This window comes from Pygocentrus nattereri, chromosome 6 (assembly GCF_015220715.1).
Source record: "Pygocentrus nattereri isolate fPygNat1 chromosome 6, fPygNat1.pri, whole genome shotgun sequence".
NCBI classification, from domain to species: domain Eukaryota; kingdom Metazoa; phylum Chordata; class Actinopteri; order Characiformes; family Serrasalmidae; genus Pygocentrus; species Pygocentrus nattereri.
In genome coordinates, this window is record NC_051216.1 from 28,662,673 (window position 1) to 28,684,742 (window position 22,070).

The window sequence follows — 22,070 nt, forward strand, 5'->3', positions numbered from 1 at the left end:
TCAAGGTGTTTCCTTGGCCTCCATTTTCCCCAGACGTCAATCCAATCAAGCATCTATGAAATGTGTTGGAACAACAAGTCTGATCAGCAGCAGCTCCTACTTGTGACTTGCAAGGCTTAAAGCATCTCCTGCTCAGGTCTTGGTGCTAGATAACACAGGGCACCTTCAGAGAACTTGTAGAGTGCTCGACTGAGCTGTTTTGGCGGTCACACTGTTTTGGCTCACTGGTGTATAATACAAGACTATATGTGCCTTATGAGGGCAAAGCCTTATTCTATGAAGAATACAGAAAGAGAAACAGTCTCAGCATTTAGATGAAAGGTATGGAAATAAATATTTTCTCTGGCTTTCAACAAACAAGGAGAAAGAGACTCTCCTTGAGATGTAGTACATTGATCACACAGTTGTACAATACATCTATATGTATACATCCAATTTCCAGAAGATTACAATTCCTAAGACAATAATCATGTCTTTGAGTCTTGTAGCTTTTATGAACAAAAAACTGTCCTATCTTAAATGCTCCTAAATAAACTGCTATAGAACCCAAGGTACTTCTGAAGCGAGCTCTGTAGACGTTGCTGATTGACAGTTACAAAACTTTAAGTAGATAGCAACAGACCAAAGAAGACTCCCACTCTTTTATGAGATTATTCTTTAGAGCAAAGCACTGAGCTTGAGCTTGACTGAATTTGACAAGAAGAAGACTGCTGAAGTTTATTATAAAGACTGTAGGACAGAGGAAAATGCAGCTTATGCTTTTACAGGAGTGACATATAATGGGGAAAAATGGAGTACATGCCCCTACAATACACAGGGCAAGTTGTCATTAACCAGTATATTATACAATTAGTATATAGCACATTATCATATCAACAGTGTGACATTCTCATGCCTGTCAGTCCTCCACTAACCTCCCTTATTCTAAAGCAGGATGGTTTTATTAACCTCTGCCCCAACTGGTAATTTTGGGCTCTGTTTTGTGCAGGTGAGCATGCATGCTAACTGGCTGTGTGCTGAGTTTGGCAGAAATCAAAGCGAGAGCTTAAGGACATGCTTCCTCTGGATTGCCCTTGAAGACCGCTGTGATTTTTCTATCCTGCTGAGTTTTAAATATGCCTGGCTTCTCTAACTTCCTCTCCTGCCTTGACCTCTCCCCCACACTACATTATTAAAAATTAAGGCACCAAAATAGTTCTTTGGATTCTTTCTTTGGCTCCTTAAAAACATTTTAAATGAAGGATCTTTAAAGGAATATCTATCTGTCGCATCTGTAGTGTGCACTCGCTTACCATGGACAATAATATAAGTTTACACTACTTAGCAAAAAGAACAAAAACCTACTGCCTCAGAACATGCTGTCCTCTGGCTTTTATTATGTCTTGAATTCCATTTTTTTTCAAGTAAAAGAAAAGGTGTCCAAATTATTGCCTGAGGAAAGTAACCACACACTAGAGACATGGCAGATAGATGTATAAAATTGAAATCTGCTGGTGTAAACCATTAAGGAACCATTCATTGAACTGATTTCTAAACAACCAAAGGTGAATCTTCTACAGCATCACTTCAAAGAAGCTTTTTTTTTAGAACCTTTCTTTTTAACAGTGTGCCATCACCACTCTCCGTCACCACATACTGTACCACCCTTCTGTACCACACTGAGACCACCCTTTTTTTTCTTCAATTTCCAATCAAAACTTGCTGTCAATGTTGCTGTCAGGAAAAAAAGCAGGAAACAACTATTTAACACAATTTTATACAAAATCTTCCAACACTAATTACAACATCAAATCTATCAGCATTTAATTTATACACTTTACTTTCGTACACCCTGCTGCAACTTTAGCTCTTCCATCCCTCCAATCTTTTACAGTTGTGTGAGACGCTAATATTCACAACAACTACCTTTGCAGCTAAGAAGTAGAGAAAATTGAACTCCTAACAACCTTACAAGACCTAGTAGACCACAAAACTCTCACCATCAGATAAACAATACTTAAAGCTTTCATCTTTGAGAGAGAGGAGAAAATCAAGCTCCACTTTTGCTTCAGATCTGAAAAAAATCCACAGGTGTTTCTGTCCATCCTTCCACTGTGAGAAGGAAACAAAATGCTATGGGTCTGAAAGGATGTGTACATGTCAAGTGATCGTTACTGAGAAATTGAGAAAAAAGAATAAAAGGGAAGAAAATTTGCACTACAGCACCAAGACTGGACATCTGAGATTGGGATTCTCCGTACAGAGGACAAAGGAATACTCAGATCAGCGTTTCCCACTGTATTCCTGGTGGCACACTGCTCTCCATGTTTCAGTGCTTTTCTTGCTTTAATACACCCACTACAACTCAGTAAGGGTTTGTTAATTAGCTTATTAGTCACATCATTTGTGTTAAGAGAGGGGAAAGCACTAAAATGTGCAGAGCAGTGTACCTCCAGGACCAAAGCTGGGAAACTATGAGCAGCAGAAAAGGCAACCAAAGTCTAAGAATGATCTTTGGAACTGTTTGCCACAAGCAGGGAAATCTATCCCTGCAGATTTCTTTGAAAAACTGAAAACAAGTCTCATAAAAATAATGAAATCTGTAATAAAGGCAAAGTGTGGATAAAGGAAACACTGACTAATTAGATGTCATATTAGTTGTTGAGTTTTGTCTTTTATTTTTATCTTTAAATATATATTTTCTGCTTTTTTCCTGAGCTGAAAAACATATGAGGGAGTTGACAGAAGGCAATCCAACTGCTTACTAATCACAGGCTTGGGGCCCAATGTCTGCACCTACTGACATGCATCTACTCTGTGACTCTCAGTTTATTACTTCCTCTATACATGGTCCCCTCCTCCACTCAGACTCACAGACCAATTTTTGGCTCTTTCCTTCAGCAATATGCTACACACAGCTGACAAAGAATCCTTTGCTACACTCTGCCAAATTGAGCTTGACTTTCGTCCCCACCTCGGCCAGGCAGTGGGTCCAGTCTGATTGAGAGCACTGATAAAATACATAGAGCCTGTCAGGCAGTGGAGTTCTCTTTTCCTGCTTCAGATTTCTCTCCCAGTGACAGATCTATAGAATTATTCAGAAGTGGAGGAGAGTATAAGGCCAGGCAGTATCTCTGCAGTGTAAAAGAAGACCATTCATATGCTTCAAAATGTAACCCAAAACCAGTGCAAACTAAAGGCAAGCATTTTCTCTCATGTTTCGAGGTACTTCAACAATGTATGAGATTATGTGAATGAATGAAGGATTTAAAACTACGCACAGCTTTATAAGGAGAGGGGTATTGTTTGCTTCTATTGTGGTTGTTGTGTGCTGGTTTAGGTATGGCAGCAGTACTCACTGTTCTGTTTTGTAGCTGGAGCACCTAGCCAGTGGAATTTTTAGCACCCGATCATTCAGGCCAACAAAAAGTGTCCTGTCACCATGGAGAATCTGGAGACTCAGGATTGGCTCCCTTACACCAGGGGGGTGGAGCTGCATCTCCTCCAAATAACAACCTTGCAGACTCTTATTGGTGGTGGCTAAAGCCTTGAGAATGGTCCCATATTCTGATTTCACAAAAGACATGATAAAAATTGAGCTGCAGGTTAGAAATGACTGACACTGCCAACAGTATTTGATTGTTACTAACACTTGTCAAGGGTTTTTTTTTTTTTATTTACAGAGGCAATTATTTAGGATAAACTCTTGCCCCTGCTGGCTGACTCAGCCACCCTGGCCTACAGTTATGATCACCTGTGCCGATGTACATGACATGATGCAGAGTGTCTAGGCCCTGCACGATGTCCACCACCAGCTTGGAGAAGCGCACACTGTCCTGCCACACTAGTGGGTCCACAGACACAGGCTGGACAACGTCATTCATGAGGTAGAGCCGCTGGGCATCCTGCAGGCTTCGCTCAGTGAGTCCCTCATTAGGCCCTTCATCTTCAATAGTGCCACACTGAAAGATATTTCACAGTGATTTAGGTCAACAAAATAATCTCAGATATAATCTATATCTTTGAAAGGTGGATGGGGTCATGCTAAAATGCTAAAAAAACTGACAGAACAAAAAGTATAATAGTACTACAAAATAACCTTTGGTTGTTGTTTTAAGTTTGTTCTTTTCAGTGCTTGCAGATGGTATTGTTACAAGGCCAGGGTGATATATTTTTGTCCAATGCAGCACACACCTCAGAATATTTGTTTAGGCAAGGAGATAACAGAAGGTAAAATGAAGTGAAGGTGAGCAGTGTACCTGGAAGTTAGGGATGGGGTTTGGGGTGGGCAGCCAGGTGGAGCGCGGGTTCTCCTGGGAGCGGAATGGCCCGTTGAACGCACGCGTGATGGCACTGAGGTTGTATGCGCAAACTGCAGAGGCAGCAATACTGTTTCTGCACAGTCAACAGAGAAAGAGACAAAATGAGGGGAAAGGGAGAGAGAAAGAGGGAGACAAAGAGACAGACAAAAGAGGGTAAAAATGGAAACTGTATGACAGTTTTACATGATGCCTACATAAGCCTTTCATGACAACTGACATATAAACTGTGTAAACTAAAGTACGATGACACCCCTCCTAATCACTGAGTTCAGGCATTCCAGTCATACCCATTGCTAACAGATCAAGCACTTAGCCATGAAATCTATATACACAGACTGCATAGTGGGTTGTACTGAAGAGCTTAGTAGTTTTAAACATGGCACTGTCAGGATGTCACCACTAATCAGTTCATGATATTTCTGCCCTGCTAGATCTGCCCTGGTCAACTGTAAATTATATTCTTGTTAATGTGAACTGTGTAGAAGCAACAGCAGCTGAGCCGCAAAGCGGTAGAGCACGTAATCTCACAGTGAAGTCACAGAGTGCTGAATCACCAGTCCTCAATTTTATCATTAACTACAGAATTCCAAACTGCTTCTGGAAGCAACATCAGCACAAGTACTGTGTGTTGTAAGCTTCGTAAAATGGTTTTCCATAGCCGAGCAGCTGCACACAATCACTATGTGCAATACTGGTTTTGTGGAAGCCAGGAGAACACTACTGGAAAGCATACAGGAATGCAAATTACCAAGGGTAAAGTTTGGTGGTGGAGAGACAATGGTCTGGGGCCGTTTTTCAGGGTTTGGGCTCAGACCCTTAGTTCCAGCAGAGGTTAAATGTTAATGTTCCAGCATACAAAGATGTTTTAAACAATTGCATGTTTTCAATGTTTGGAGAAGGCCCTTTCCTCTTCCAGCATGAATGTATCCCTGTGCACAAAGTCAGGTCCATAAAGATATATTTTTATGAGCTTGGTGTGGGAAAACACCAGCGGCCTGCATAGACACCTGGCCTCAACTCCACTAAAAAGCTTTGAGATTAACTGAATGAACAGACCTTCTTGCCTCTTGGCTCTTTTGACTAAAGGGACACAAATTCCCAAAGACATAATCCAAATTCTTGTGGAGTGGATAAGATAATCCTTTATTAGTCCCATGACATGGAAATTCTCACTGTTACAGCAGCAAAGGGTGAGCAAGGCACTCAAGAAAAAGAAAAGAAGTAACAAGAAGAGAATTAATAAGCAAGTAATTAACTTTGCACTTATCAATTTTTTTTCACAAAAAATGAGCAATATAACAAATAATACATAAATAAAAAGCTAAGATATTTACATTGCAAGGATATTTTGCCCGAAATTCACATGGAGTATTACACATGACGTACTGGTTTGTATTACACATGGAAATGGTGAGGAGTTAACAATGTAAACAATTATAAATAGAAAGCTCAAATATTTATACTATATTTTAAAAAAATATTGCACATGGAGCGTTGATTATATTGCACACAAGAAAAGGTGAAAAGGCTGTTATAGCAGCAAAGGGTGGCCAACTCCATATTACTGCATATTAATAATGGTTTTAGAACATTAAATAAGCTCATGCAGGTGTGATGGTCAGGTGCCCCAATATTTTTGGCCATATAGTGTACCTACATAAACATTTATAAAGGCTTATTCCAATGAGTGCCAGTTGCCGTGACACTTATGTGGGGTGAAAGTGACTAAAGCAGACTTCATGACAACTGATAAGTGAATGCTTATTTTTAGGTTATGTCAGTTCTTATGAAAGACTTATGTAGGTGTCATATAGCCTTATGAATGGTGCCCTACAGAAAAGTGTTCCCCAATAACGTAACACAAGAGATGATCCATGAAGAGAGCAACCATACCATTCCCCAGATGCAATCTATGTATCCTGCTAAAAGTAAACTTTGCTGTAGGACTTAAGCTGAGATCCTGTACCAGCAGAGCATATCTAAGCCTCAAGGCTTAATCATGCTGCTCTCCTGATGCTGGCAGTGTCTTAAAACACAGAGCTGCGGGTGAGATTTCCATGTGGAGAATGCAGCTGGAATGAAGCACATACAGTCAAATCCGTTTCACTTGCTCCCACACATTGAGAATAATATATAGGCACTCACACTGTGAAATGACTGCTGATACTCACTGCTGCTGATATGTAAATGCCACTGAAGCCAGTGTAAAGCCCTGCTCATTGCTAACAGTGTCATCCTTGCAATCAACTGCTCTGCAGGCACTTAATGTGGACAGGATAATGACTGTTTGAACTTGTGCTTAGTGCAGAGTTCCTGAGACGCAACCTAGAGAAGATGCATTCACTTGATTCCTCTAGTGAAGTAATACACTAAAGCTATGTATTTGTATAAAGTGGCAAGTGAGAGATATCTTCTCAATAATAAAGTGCTTCCCCTTTTACCCTGTTCTTCAGTGGTCAAGACCCCATGGACCCTCACAGAGCAGGTACTATTTGGGTGGTGGATCATTCTCAGCACTGCAGCAACACTGACGTGGTGGTGGTGTGTTAGTGTGTATTGCGCTGGTCTGAGTTGATCAGACATAGCAGTACTGATGGAGTTTTTAAACACCTCAATGTCACTGCTGGACTGAGAACAGTCCACCAACCAAAAATATCCAGCCAACAGCGTCTTCTGGGAAGCATCCTGTGACTACTGAGGAAGGACTAGAGGATGATCAAAACAAATTGTTCAGCAGCAGATGAGCTATCATCTTTGACTTTACATCTACAAGGTTGACTGACAAGTTAGGAGTGTGTAATAGAGTGGACAGTGAGTGGACACAGTGTTTAAAAACTCCAGCAGCACTGCTGTGTCTGATCCATTTGTACCAGCACAACACACACTAAGACACCTCCACCACGTCAGTGTTACTGCAGTGCTGAGAATGATCCACCACCCAAATAGTACCTGCTCTGTGAGGGTCCATGGGGGTCCTGACCACTGAACAACAGGGTTAAAGGGGGCTAACAAAGTATGCAGAGAAACTGCATCAAGAAATTGAGTGAGATCCCATTCTTAATCCATAGAGTTTAATATGATGCCCAACCTTTGCAGCTATAACAGCTTTGACTCTTCTGGGAAGGCTTTCCACGAGGTTTAGGAGAGTGTTTATGGGAATTTTTGACCATTCTTCCAGAAGCGCATTTATGAGGTCAAACACTGATGTTGGATGAGAAGGCCTGGCTCACAGTCTCCACTCTAATTCATCCCAAAGGTGTTCTATTGGGGTGAGGTCAGGATTCAGGACTCTTGTGCAGGCCTGTTCTTCCACACCAAACTTGCTTATCCATGTCTTTATGGACCTTGCTTTGTGCACTGGTGTACAGTCATGTTGGAACAGGAAGGGGCCATCCCCAAACTGTTCCCACAAAGTTGGGAGCCTGAAATTGTCCAAAATCTCTTGGTCTGCTGAAGCATTAAGAGTTCCTTACACTGGAACTAAGAGGTCGAGCCCAACTCCTGAAACAAAGGAGCGCATTTGTGAGGTCAGACACTGATGTTGGACAAGAAGGCCTGGCTCACAGTCTCCGCTCCAACTCATCCCAAAGGTGTTCTATCGGGTTGAGGTCAGGACTCTGTGCAACCCAGTCTATCAGTGGCCATGGAAGTGACTGGAACACCTGAATTCAATGATTTGGATGAGTGAGTGAATACTTTTGGAAATATAGTGTATCATTTTAAGGAGCACATTGGCTTTTATAAGCAGACTAAAAATCAATTACTCATATTAAAAAGCAGGCAATTCAAAACCAAAACAGTAGCTTATGTAAACAGAAACCCCAGGACTGTAATTGTTTGTGGTTGCTCTTGGTATCACACTAAAACCAAGTGTGGTCAAAAGAGACCACACACAAATGAGCTGCAATAACTGTGGTCCTACCACTAGAGCCACAGACAGATGGTGCCCAAGGCAGAGCTCCAGGAAGCATTCTGGCCCTGCTGCATGCTGGGGCCTGGAATGGGGGCTGTATGTAGTCTGGGGAGGCACCGACAGAAGCTCCATCAGAGGGCTTAGGCCTGGCCATGCAACTCTACCGTGGGGACCACATGCTGTGAGTTAGAGTGTGAGGAGAAGGACATGGCCAGTAGGAAAAAAAGGGAGGGCCTGGCAGTGGAGCTCAAAAGCTTGGCAAAGAGAAGAATATGAGCTATATTGGGCCATTATGAGACACAGGCTCTCAGCAAGTTAGCCTAAAGCGTAGAGTTAGCAGTGCAGATAATGTAGCTAAAGGTACTATAAGCAGGCTTTGACAGGAGAATGAAACAACCACAACTCTTTCAAGATACTTTTACTCTGTCATCTTAAATGTCTCTGGCTCTTTTTTAGAAACAAAATAGTTTTCTCAGAACGAGTGCCGTTTTGAAAAGGACCTTTATGATTCATCACAAAGGTTGAATGCCCATTATAGCCTGCCTTAGTAAATGCATAAAACAGTTAAACAAAAAAAAAGCTGCCTGATCTTCAGTTGTTTTCTACAAAGCTTCAGACTTCTGAGAAACATGTTGGTCAGCTCCTTCTGATAGCAGAAAAGCAGTGTTAATCTGTTCCCTTTCATCATTAGAGGAGTAGTAGAGAGGGAGGAAAAGCAGCAGAAGCAGGCGGACTCTTGCTCTCTTGCTCTTAGGGATGAGTGAGCCACAGTTTACAGAGCAGGAAGGATTACTTTAACAGCTCCACTCCATTGATTTAATGTTGGGGGTTGGTCTGTGTCCAAATAATTCAGAGCAACCGACAACAATGTTCAGCAAGCATTTCTAAATTCACATTTGTGTGTGTGTAGTACAAAAGACTTTAATGCAGCCTTAAAGGTGAATTCCATCATTTTTACATAATCTGTATAGTCATCAAGTTGTAAACAAAGCCATTCAGAGAGTTTTGATGATAATGCACTGTTCACTAATCTAAATTTACTCAGTCAGATTTACTGGTGGTAATATGAACCAGACACGAAGCATTTAATGCCTCACAGTTGCATCACAGAAAACTACAACACAATATAGTTCTGTGTTCGCTGCCAGATTCCTGAGACATTGCTTTCCAACAGTTTTGTGATATGCTTGTGGCCGAAAATATCTCTTTTAAACCACTACAGGGGGCTGTATAACAAAATAGTCCCCAAAGAAAACTTTTTTTTGATTTACCACTATTTTACCATAATGAACATTACATATAAAACTTATTACAACTCATACAATAAAAACCATAGGCCTGTGCTGGTGACATAATTGACTTATACAGATAACCATGCTGAAAATTAAGGAACCATCTTCAGAGTTAGACCATGTCAAATGTATGGTAAATAATAACTGGTAGTGAATAAATAAATCAGTAAATGGTGCGTAATGAGCTTTTACAGTCATTGAGGGCTATAACCACTGTAACTCAGTTAACTGTCACCAGGAACATACCTAATGCACCATTTCATATCAAGCCATTTTAAATGACTTTGTTTACACCTTGATGATAATGCAGAAATTTTGAAAAACAGACTGAATTCCCCTTTAATGCCATTTGTGTGTTGCTGATTTGCTACATTATCCCCTTAAGCTGCGGGCTTATTATTCAGCTATTAATCTTAAAACTTATTATTCAGTACATACTATAAATCATTCAGCAATTCCTATTTGATACCCATTTGAATATGTATAGTCTGTGTATGTGATGTTATCAATGAATGTCAATGAATGTGTCATGTATCGTCTGTAGGCCATGTTGCAAAAGCTAGTATTAGGTTGGTTCGAGGGGAATCCAGCCTACATATGATGCCTGTTGGGCCCACCGTGTGCCAGCCACTCAGCCAGGCAGCAGGAAGTGCCCTCAGCTCACCTACTCCACCATGGCCCAGTCTCACACATGCTCAGTACTGCACCCAACATATGGTAATGAAGTCATCTTACTGTGAGCACAGATGACTACCTGGAGGTTGTCTGAGTGTCATATACACTGTGTGGTTATCCAGGTACAGTACTGTACAGTATTTTCACTTTGTTTGGGGACTTGGATATCACAGACTCAGTATGGTGTAAAGTCACTTGAGGACACTGTAGACTACTAAGTTGTTACTGCATGTGTTTTTCTTACTAGGGATTTAGTGCTAAAAGCAGGACAACTCTTTGTAAAATGGGGGAGCAGGAATTGGAAAAACACATTAAGTCTAGCAGTTCAACCTCAATGAATACCTGCATCACAGCAGAAGCAAAAAGGCCCAGTCAGCAACCATATGAAGCACGGACACAGGCAGGATTAGCTAAAGATATTTTTACTGCACAACAATGAGTCATGGCACTGGTTAGATGTCACTTTTAGCGAGCGTTGAGACAAAAAGTTTACAAAGGACACTTCCAGAGGAGGTCTCAATTTAGCATTCCTCTCCGTTACAACGCAATGACAAATAAGACAAAACAGCCCCCTTTAAAAGCACTACAGCTGCATGAGCACTGCATGCCATGGCAAGGAATGATCTGAGAGCACAGAGCTCGCCATGGGGGACAAAAATCTCATTTCAAGGTGCATTTTGTCTTAATATATTACAGTAAACGAACAGGATGTGTGTGTGTGTGTGTTCACAGAATCCACCCGCTCATGCTTGAGATGGAGGTGCTTAACTGGGAGTTGACACCTACGCATCTGTTTTCCAAAGAAGTTTTTTTCCCCTCAGCATATTAACTGCCACAAGCTCAGTTTCCACATTTAAATGCGCCTGTGATTGGCAGAGATGACAGCAGTACCTTAAGCTGTTCTTCAAAAATGTGGTAAGAAAAAATGTAATCAAACTCTTTTAAAGGCTTCTTGCCTTCTTGCCTCAGCTAGACTACTGTTCAAAAGTTTGGAATGTTTATTAATTAAAAACAGTCTTTGGCACAAATACATGTATAAAATGATTATCATATGATGCTAATGTTTTAGTTTTCAAACTATTTGTAGGACACTATAAAAAGTGTCTTGATATCTCATAACTTTATTTCTGAAAATAAACCATCAGGTCATTTTATGTGTCTAATTTATAACATATGAATCTTGACCAAGGGTTCTCAACATTTTCCACCTCAAGGCCCACCAAACAAAAAAACTTTTTTGCTTAAAAAACAAAAACATTTTTTGCTTAAAAAAATTGTTAATTTATCAGATACTGAATAATAAGAGCAAAGCAGTGACCTATTTTTCTTTGCAATCAAACCTCTTTCAAGGTTTTTTTCTCTTTGAATGCATTGTTGCTATCCGGACTGTTGTCTGATTTTCAGCACAGTGAAATGCATTGTAAGCTTATTTAATACCAACAATTTGTTTTTTACCAGATGCTTAGGAAAGGATGAGGTTGTGTCTTAATATTGTTTACTATAACATAATATAAAACATTTTTAAGATTCTTTATTATTAAGTCAATAATTGTTTCACTTCATTCTATGACTTAGACTGCTATAATTGGCCATCTAGGGAACACTGACTCCCTCACAGCATAGGAGACCACCAGTGGATGCTTCACAGCCCACTTGTGATCTGGGGCTAAGTGGTTGGTCTGTGTAAGGTACTCATGAACAACAACTACTAATAAGACAAGTGATACTGAAATTGTGATCACTGGTGTCATGTGAACTGTATGAGCAATATGAGCAGTATTAGTAATAAAACAGGATAAGCAAGTTTGGTGCAGCTCTGTGATTAGCATTGTTCATGGCCTTATAGGATGCACTGATGAAGTGGAGCATAGTGCTGCAGGGGGGAAAGAGCGCTATAAACACAGCCAGCTCATTATGAGGGGCTGCAGGCCATGAAGACCTTTAGGCACTAATTCACTGAGAGAATAGCCTAACACTGCCAGCTTAGTCCCTAAAACTTGGGTGAGCTGCTACTTGCAATCCCTTCATTCTCCTTCACTCGCTCTTTTTTCCTGTCTTTCTTTCTCTCTCTCTGCAGTCCATTTTACAACCTCAAATTCCAGAAGGCCACGCTGAAGGTGTTCAATTTACTGCAGACAGATGGAGACACTGTTCTTATGATTGCATTACAAAATCCCATTCCTACGGGGTTGAGAGAGATAGATAGAGAGCAAGACAGACAGTGAGAGAGAGAGATGCTCTTTCCATTAGCCTCTTAATCAAAAGGTCAAATGGCACTGAGGCACAGCACTATTTAAAGAAATATCATACTTCATTGTCTGCATCATTTCTGCATTTTAGGATCAGCTAATCTACAGTCACTCACTGGCCTACAGACCTTGTAGACAACAGTCAGCAGCACAAAGTCAACAGCTTTGAAGATCCTGCTTCAATCTACTCAAGAGGATGGCGTCACCAGCGCACAACAACAGTAACACTAGGCTAGAGCTGCATGGTCACAAAGATGGCAAGATATGCCTTGTGTATTAAAAAGAAGCACTGAAAACAGCACAAGAAAATGGTCCCACCATTGCCATTGTTAACTTTAATGCTTCTTTACTGGTGTTAAGTGCCTAAATTAATGTGATCAAATGCATTCTTCACACTAATCAACACTCTTAACCTCAGTGCTTATTTCCACCAGATTTCAACAAATCATTGTCTTGTTGGATCGGTTTATTCCCAGAGCCAGGCTAAAACAAGACAGTTTCTTTGAGGAGCACACTCACACGTTGGTTGTGAAGATGCCATAGATGAGGTCCTGCTCAGGCAGGTAGAAGGTGCTCTGGAGCTCGTTGTAGTAAAAGGGGATCTCTCCAGAGCGAGAGCAATTGAGCCGGGCTTTTGTGAAAGTGGTCCACGTGTCCTCCAGCAAGAAGCGCCCACCAATGTCATTCTTACACACACGGGCCACCCGCGAGTATACCGTCTTCCCACAGTCGTGCTCCACCGCATTCTCCCTCAGGAAGAAGAAGGTGAAAAGCCCAATGTCATAGGCTGAGATAAACTGAGGCTCTAAGAAAGACAATAAGAAAGAGAGGGGGAAAGAATAATATCATGTCATTAATACAGAAAATCCCACAGGCTAGGATAATAACAGGCAGGAGAGTGGGGGATTCAAGTGCATTTTTCTTTCTTTTGCCCCCACAGTTGTACAAAACAGCCTTCAAATAAGAGGGGAACCATCAGGGCCTTCTAGGCCTTCTGTGAAATAAATAAAATGTGCGTAGATTTCAATTAAAATTTATTTAATAAAATCATAACTGGTGCATTTAAACTCTATAAGTGTAGTTGTACAAGTTTAGTGTTAAGTTCTGGTTGAAATTAGGGTTAAATTCTTGAAATACCCAAAACATTGATTTCCAATGAATGGGACTAATCTAGCAGGAAAAAAGGTCACTAAGAGTTCTAAGAGTCCTACATACATCACTGACTGTGAACAGGAGTGATGCTATAACCAATGCATTTCAGTCAGATGTTAGAAATGGAAAACAGCTCTATGACAGGGATCTATAATTAAAGAGTCATTGTAAAACTTGTACATGCAACATAAAATACATGTTAACATGTCTGTTACAAGTTTTAAATAACACTGAATGTCAGTATTCAATCTAGAATGGCCAAAAAAATTCCCACATGCACTGCTGTTAACTTACTGCTAACATACTACTGGAATTCCTTAAGGGCACTAGCAATATTAGCAATATTGTAGAGCTGTTTTTTCCTTGTTTACCTCTTTGCCTTGAGTTTGACACAAGGCTGTATTTAAGGCCTCACTATTTCAAAGACCATTTTTACACCGGTCACCACCTTTTGCAGAGTGAAATAACTGCAACTACTTCTGACTTTTACAAAAATCATTACTTCAGAAGCTTCACTTTTAAAGCTGCCTTTGAGTAAAACAGTTTATATACCCATAAACTGGGGAAAAATACTTCTATCTCAAACGACAAGAGCTTCAGGGCCAGTTTGTATGCCCTGTTTGTATAGCTGGCCTGACATTTTTTGCTGATGTTACACATTCAGAGTGCACCTTTATGACATTCACTCACTGCATGAGTTATAAGTTTAAGGAACAACAAATAAACAGTGCTGTACTGTGAGCTCAAATATTATTAGCCAAATGCTACATCATCCTCCATCAGATGTGCTCCAGGGTCTAGTTAAACTACGTCACTGCTAGTGGTATCAACCTGCAAATAACCATAACCATAAACACAGCTGGGCCCCTTCGCAGCACTTTAAAAAGAACCGGATTACTGTAACGGCAGAAGGAGCAGGATAAGCTTCAATAGCTATAACTGCCTTTTGATTTGATATCTGAGGCCTAAAATACAGTCTCAGCATGTACAAGCCCCAAACAGCAGCGCACCAGTCACAGCCTGCATTATGAAGGCAGATGCAACATTACTGGCCTTTCTCTATGCATGTAGTGCACAGCTGGAACTGGCAGAATGTAAATTAACTGAGGGTGGAAATACTATTACTCTCATTCAGATCCTGCCAGAGACGCTCTTATGTCCTAATCAATTAAAGACAAAACTAGTATGTGGACTAGCAGAAAATACACACGCTTTTTCTTGATGTTCATTTTGCGTAAACCTCTATCATCACAAGCATCATAGACATGGCTCTGTGGACACAGCAGTCAGAGAGCAGCATTGAATACCCACTGAGCCAACTACAGGCTGTAGTCATTTTTACTTAGGGGTAGGGCAACGCTGAATGAATTTACCAAGTAGTTCCTCGGGTTGCAGTTGAGCAAGCAGTTTCTGGCAGGGTTTTTGCGTATGTGTGTGTGTCATATATGTGTTTATGAATGTGTATAACTGTGTAGGAGGAAATATGACTAACAGTATTTTTCTACCTCCATCCTAAAAGTAAACAGATTGTCTCAATTCCAGACTACTGCGCCATCAATGTCCTTGAGTGTGTGCGTTTCAGCTTGTGTCAGAGCCAAGGGATAGCACTATGCTGGGAGGTGAATTAAGGGCTCTGATTAGCTTCAGAGAGGAAGAAAACACACCTAGCAGCTTCACAGGTAGCACTGGCATCATTGATCATAAGAGATTTAGGAGCCCCACCCAGCTCATATTCCAGTCTCATCCCATATCAGTGCTGTATTAAAAAGCAGTCAGTCAGCAACTTGTGGGCTCACAGTCCAATAACGGGCCAGATGGATTTGATTGAGGACCCCTGAGGTCTGTGACGTCCTTCCCTGACCCCCACCAGAGCAGACTTATGATTATAAATGAGATTTTAATTCACACTTCATATCCGAAGGGGCCCCTTCACCATGCATCCCACTAACTTTGTGAATAAGCAAGTGCAACTACCATGGGTGACTGCAGCAAAGACCACATAGCAGACAAAGCAAATGATCAGGTGGAATATGCACTGCGACAGAAGCCTGGAGGATTCCTGATGACTGTCCACGTCCTGTTCCCTAATAGAGTCTGCATGCTTTCATGTATCTATTATATTTCACTAGTATTACTGTGGTACACAACATGCGTTTCTGTGTATATTGTGGATATTAGAACACTGTGAATCATTGCGCTATGAGTTTCTAAATTTTTTTAAATATGCCACTACTAATGCATTGTGTCTATTTGTCAAAATATTGTGATATGTAACATATATTGTGAAAACGTGTTATATTCTTACAATATGATCTTTTTGCCATATCATTCACACGTGAAATACAGTACTGTGGACACGTGATTCAAAATATATTTATTTTCAGGAAATATTTCTGACTAGTATATTTTAGTACATTTAGTATATTTTGCAACTCTTAGTATATTTCGCAACATCTTCATGATCATCCTTGGTATGAAGAGCAGGTTTTGCAGGCCATGATTTGCCAGTTTATTCTTTCCAAACTATTGTTAAAACCACCTATTGAAAGTCTTTTGCTCCAGAGTTGGTTTAAACACATGACACAACAAGGGGATAAAATGCATGCATGACATTATTTCCAAGGGATAAAATCTTAGTATAATATTTTATCCCTTGGAAACTCTTGTCTGCAAGTAATTTTCAATATAAAATGTTCACATAATATAAAGGCAGCTGGTGTTTTTAAAACTGCAAAATGAAAAAAGCTTTAATAAAACGGTTAAATGCCACTGTATGCAGAAGTCTCTGAACACACCTGGTAAAATGATATAATTTGTGGAATTTAATATGCTCTTTTTTGCACATTTGTTTGCACAATTACTGTTTTTATATTTTCACATATTGGGAAAAAACATAAAATATGAAATTCAGCAAATAAGCAGTAATTGTAAATGAAAAAATTGTGTAACAGGTGGATGTGCACTTATTTTCACATTTACCGGGGTGCCCAAACTTTCCCATACGACAGTGTATGTGATGTCAGACAGTGACGTCAGTGCTACCCATTAGGCTGCCAGACTCTGTAATATACGCTTATTTAGCCCTCCTCCGTATCCCTCTCTACCTCTATCTCCTTTTCTCTCCAGCTCCTTCAGATGTTCCCAGAAACACCATAGAGTGCTAGGTGGGTGGTTTGTCTCTGGTGGAGTGGAGCATTGCAGTAGCAATTTCATCCTCTCCCTGCTGCGAGGAATAATTACACCGCTGGCTGGCCGAGCTCAGAGCTCCACCCAGCTCCTCATACGCTGTATGCCTGGCCTGCGGTGTTGAATTATCACTCCAGCTCCGGAAGCTTCTCCCTGCGCTTTCTGTCGGTGTCAGGAAGTATATTGTGATGGGAAGGGGTGCAGCATCAGCAGCCTGGAGTTTATTGACACCTCTTGACTCTTTCAGAAAGCTCACTGAGGCTCATGTGCTCACGCATGGCTGTCTTTTCCTCTGCCTGACCTGGATTACTGTGAAAAGCTTCTGTTGATGCCAGAGAAATGATTGTGGTGATGCGGCTTTGCGGTTCAGAGCACAAAAAGGGCTGCTCCTCTATAAGGAAGGGTGAGCATTAATGGCTGCCTCATCCCCAAAGCTCAATATAAACACCATGTAGAGACACGAGAGACATGAGATTCATAACTACTACTTTCATCATACTGTAACATCTGGATATCTGAAATTTTACAGTTTTATACTATACATTATGGAAATATAAGCAATTGCTATAGATGATTGCAGTAATCCTAATGTCAATAGAGCAGAAGATGGAGTTAAAGTCAAATCCATTAGAGGCAAGACAGAGTGAAGATCGAGAACTGGACAAAATAAATAAGTTAATAGTTCGATTGACTAATTGTCAATTGGCAATATTCAGTAAGTAATTAGTGATCCGTAAGAAAAATAGGCTGTTCAAAATACATTGATTGGATACTGAATGAGGAGAGCAGGGACTGTTTAATTATGTATGAATGTGTTGATTTTCAATAATGAGAGTAATAAAAAGGTTAATGTACCAATCAGTGCAGGAGGCCCTGCACTTGCTGGTCTTGAGAACAATTTAAGAGTCCTTCTTACCCCAAACCCAGAGACACGGTGAAGTAAAAATAACACTGAGGCTGAGACAAGTCTGACACCATTAATTTTCAGACTGGACTCTATTACTACAACACAGTGGGAGGTTTTTTATCACACCAGTACTTTTGATTCTATTACATTCCCAATTATGGACATTGCAATTGAGCAGTAAGGATATTGCATCACTCAGACAGAAAATAAGTTTCTGCCATACCATTGAGCCATTTGGAGTTGTACTGGGCGGTCCTGAGTGGTGGCATTCTTCCCAAGCTGCGGTAAATGACCGGGTCTCTGCCGGAGAAGTCGATGACCGTGGCAGCGTACAGCTCTCCACTTTCTGTCACCACTGCTGTGGAGTTATGGCGGGGGTCATAGGGGCAGCGTGCCACTCCATTCACTCGCTCCAGCACACTGCTCATATTGCCCACCTGAGATAGAGGAGGTGAGAGAGGAAGAGAGATTGAAAGGAAAGATGGCATCCTTTAGCTAGAGATGTTCCAAATTATGGAAACTTGAAAAGAGCTGAAAAACAGTAAAATAATGGATGTCCTCTTTTCAAAATGCTTCAATATTGTCTTTCTCTTTACATGCAACACTGCTAATGTGCTTCAGTCTCTGAGTCATTACCACCAATGATTACCTCTCTTGTGATGCAGAGAGGCTGGAAGGCATTGGTGCCGCAGGTCATCACCTCGGTCTTGTTGACCAGCAGCACTCGAATGTAGTTCTGACACTCTGCCTGCAGAGGGAGTTAACATTGTTAGTATATAGCAGTAATGGTTCTGCCCGTCATCAGATCTCAAGTTAGCATTCATGAAATTAAACATTATGTATCAGCTGAAAGCAATTTTTTACTCAATAAAAGTAAACATTACAAATTATTGAGTACTTCTCTCAAAGTGTAATGGGTTACTTTACCCATTACTGGGAAAGTAATTTCATTACTTATGACTTTACTTCTATGTTACTCTCTAAAACTCACATATGTACCACCTGTACAAGAGAAAACCTAACAGCCCTTTCAGTACTTCATTTAGAAAGAAATAACCAATCACAGACATAACCTGCCTTTGAACGAGAACTACTGAGATTAAAATGATGAATAGCTGAAGCCTGTTGAAAACTGAGAAACAAACCAGTAGAAACCATTCAAAAACTGCTGCCTCAGCTGGTTTATTTCGGAACAAAATGTCAAGTTTATAAAGCTGTTTTCTGAATGAAATTCAAGCCTGATATTCTTACGTGAGGCTATGGCTCTCTATGTCTCTTTCAGCACTGGGATCTTTATCCATCAGTTTTATATTAGATTTGATGCTTCAACAAATCGTTCAATGAGCTTAGATGCTTCCCATATTTTCACTGCTGAAATTCACAATCAAAGTTGTGCCACATTTAGCACACACACATGCAAATTACATACAAGGTAGGCACAGAAATGAATATTTTAAATGCATCACACTACTTTTGTTACAAGACAAGGTAATGACATTACTGTAATGTGTTGTTACTCCCAACACTAGTAATAATAATAGTATCTAATAATAGCTAACCCCAGGTCAGTCGTGAGAAATAGAAAGTTTTTTCCATCTTGGTTATGCATGCATGCAGGGTATAATTGGCTGTACTTCAAACAGAGAGGCATGTATGAAGCACTCTGCACAGATATCAGCGTGTCTTGGAGAGAATAGCGTGTGGCATACATAAGGTGCAGAATTGACAGTGGTTTGAGCTCTCCACTTTAGATGAGAGCAGCTGCCATGTTGGTTTATATTTCATCAATTACTAAACAAGCAAGTGGCACATCAGTGCTGACAGAGAGGAAGTCTTTCGGCTTTCGGTGAACTGAGGGAGTTATTATAAACACTTCCATAGTGAAAAGTCCAGGTCATTTTCCTTCAGCATGTTCCTGTCAATAATAGTAAAAAGTTACATGAAAAAAGTCCTCTTCTTTTCTCTTGCTCTCTTTTTTTTTGACTGCTGCTTTATGAAATTTTAATGTGTTAATCCTACACAGTAACTCTTAAAACTAAAGAAAGCTAAGATCAGACATGAAGTCCAGGTTTCTCAGAGTCAACATTTTTTTTGCCAGTGCTTTTAAGATAAAAGTGGCACAGCCATCAACCCAGTAAAGCCAGCCATGCACCAAACAGATCATAGTACTTATTATCAGCACCATAGACAATGGAGGCTTTGTCTGGTACTCTGGCATGCTAAAGAGAGGAGTATTTTAAGGCCGTCATAAACACCTTGCTGATGTCATGCTTTAATTAGCATATTAAAGTTGGGCCTGAGTGCAGAGGAGGGATCAGGTTCTCCTTTTACTTTTCAGCTGATTTAATAACTATTCACAACAAGCACAGAGTGCATCACTGTGCTTTAACAATCAGTGACTACACATCACGCAGCGTTCTGCTACAAGCCTAAACAATACTCTCTCCTCCAGCCAATGGGCTGCCAGCTTTTTTGAAAGAAACGTTACTATTCAGCAGTGAAAGTGGGGGCTCAAAGTTACCTCCGTCTTCCCTTTGCTTTGACAGGACCTCCTGGTGTCTTCGTCTGGGCCCCATTCCGTCGCCTAGGAAACCAAAATAAACGTTGGAAAGTGACTTGCAGCATTCAGTGCTGCCCAGCAGAGGTTTAGCACAAGACAGGTTACACAACAGCAATATTGCATGTAGCCAGATGTATGAAAAGACATGAACCATATCGAGTATTGTTTATTGTGTAAACAGCATAAACAATGGAGCTGTGGTTGAAATGGGCGAGGTAAGGAAACAGTTGGAAGACTAGACTAAATTTGCATGTAAATGCCATCACCTAGTCGCATTCAGGCAAAGAAATCTAGTCTCTTTTCCTTTCACCAGCTCCAGTGTCTCCATTTTCCTCTGCCCAATTATAGTCCTTTAGAGTAATTCTAGTGTTCAATTATGGCAGCAACGCTAAAAAACTGAAACAGTTTTCACTTGATGCTGAACACCAATGCAGTAGTATGTGACTACATGTCTTATATTTGAGACTACAGCTCCCTAATCTATTACAAATCCAATTTTGTGTTCTGTAGGTTCAGTATTACTGCCTAGTATGTGAGTGAATAAAACTCCCTTACAGTTTTCTCTTGTCCCAGCAATTTTTAACACAAGTACATTTAGCACAAAATGTGTTCATTTTAATTGTAACATTTCACTTAAAAATCCTTATTTTCTATAACATTTACACAGATAAAAAATGTGATTAATTGTGATTAACTATATGAAATTCTGAGATTAATCGTGATTAAAATTTGTAATTTATAAAATGAAATTTGGTGATACATGTGCAAAATGACTATTAAATAAAGCATCCTAAAAAACCTTCTGCTGTTTAGCTTATAGTGTAAAAGTATATGCACGTATGTAATCTTGAAAAATCTTGTGGACCACCAAAACCGTCCCATCAGATAAACAGTATTTGAAGCTTTCATCTTTAAGAGAGAAGAGAAAACTCTTGCTCCACTCTTGCTTTAGATGGGCAAAAATCCACAGGTGTTTCTGCCTCTCCTTCCACTACCCAACACTATGGATCTAAAAGGATGTGTAGCTATCAAGAAGCCATTACAGAGGTAAGGAAATAGACAAAAAAAAAGAACATTTTCACTATAACACCAACACTGTAAGACTGGCCACAAGGTTTCATGAACTGACAAGTCTAAATTTGAGATCTTTAAAAGTAACAAAACACAATATGTACACCACCAAATGCAATGAAAACCTCTTTGGACCAAGTTTGGAGATATACAACATCTGGAGTTGGTGATTTTTTCATAGAAGACTTTTTTCTGTTTACTCTCTGATCATCCACGTGCCCCTTTGTTTTGATCTTCCACATGCATTTGTTTTTCCGTCTAGTCCGGCCCCTTGTTTCGTGACCCCGCCCCTGATTGTTACCACCTGTTTCCCACCTGACCATCGTTAGCCCTCTTGTATTTAAGCCCTGTGTTTTTCTTAGTCTAGTACCGGTCTTTGTTTGTTTGTTTGATGTCTGAATTGTTTGTAAGCCTGTTCTGATGTGCTGTTTGTATAGTTTGGGTTTCTGTGTGCTTTGTCATGTCTGTCCCTCCTGCTCTTCATATTGGCTACCTGAACCTGGACCGTTTTGACCCTGAATTTGCCCTCAATAAAAGTCGCTTATCTCAGCGTATGCGTCCGCCTCATCGCTCCCCACTGTTACACATACAATCTACAGAAAGATAATGACGATACCAACCAAGATAAAGATCAAGATGTATCAGACAAAGAAGCTGCTGATGTTCTTACAATAGACTGACCACCCCAGAGTCCAGACCTCATCACTGCGATGTGTTTGCTTACTTGGATCATAAGAAGCATCAAATGCAACTAACTTCTAAGA

At 40.4% G+C, this 22,070-nt stretch overlaps 1 protein-coding gene across 4 annotated transcripts in view; it reads right to left on the reverse strand.

Annotated features, from left to right (window-relative positions):
* Positions 1–22,070, reverse strand: part of sema5ba (sema domain, seven thrombospondin repeats (type 1 and type 1-like), transmembrane domain (TM) and short cytoplasmic domain, (semaphorin) 5Ba) — a 159,841-nt gene that overhangs the window by 34,821 nt on the left and 102,950 nt on the right. For all 4 annotated transcript variants that reach the window (XM_017709528.2, XM_037539216.1, XM_017709526.2 and 1 more), the window contains 7 exons: positions 20,197–20,259; positions 18,325–18,423; positions 17,899–18,112; positions 12,950–13,235; positions 4,239–4,374; positions 3,734–3,941; positions 3,339–3,546 (listed from right to left, as the gene is read on the reverse strand). In XM_017709528.2, the coding sequence (XP_017565017.2) occupies positions 3,339–3,546; positions 3,734–3,941; positions 4,239–4,374; positions 12,950–13,235; positions 17,899–18,112; positions 18,325–18,423; positions 20,197–20,259 (1,214 nt within the window). The remainder of the gene's footprint in view (positions 1–3,338; positions 3,547–3,733; positions 3,942–4,238; positions 4,375–12,949; positions 13,236–17,898; positions 18,113–18,324; positions 18,424–20,196; positions 20,260–22,070) is intronic.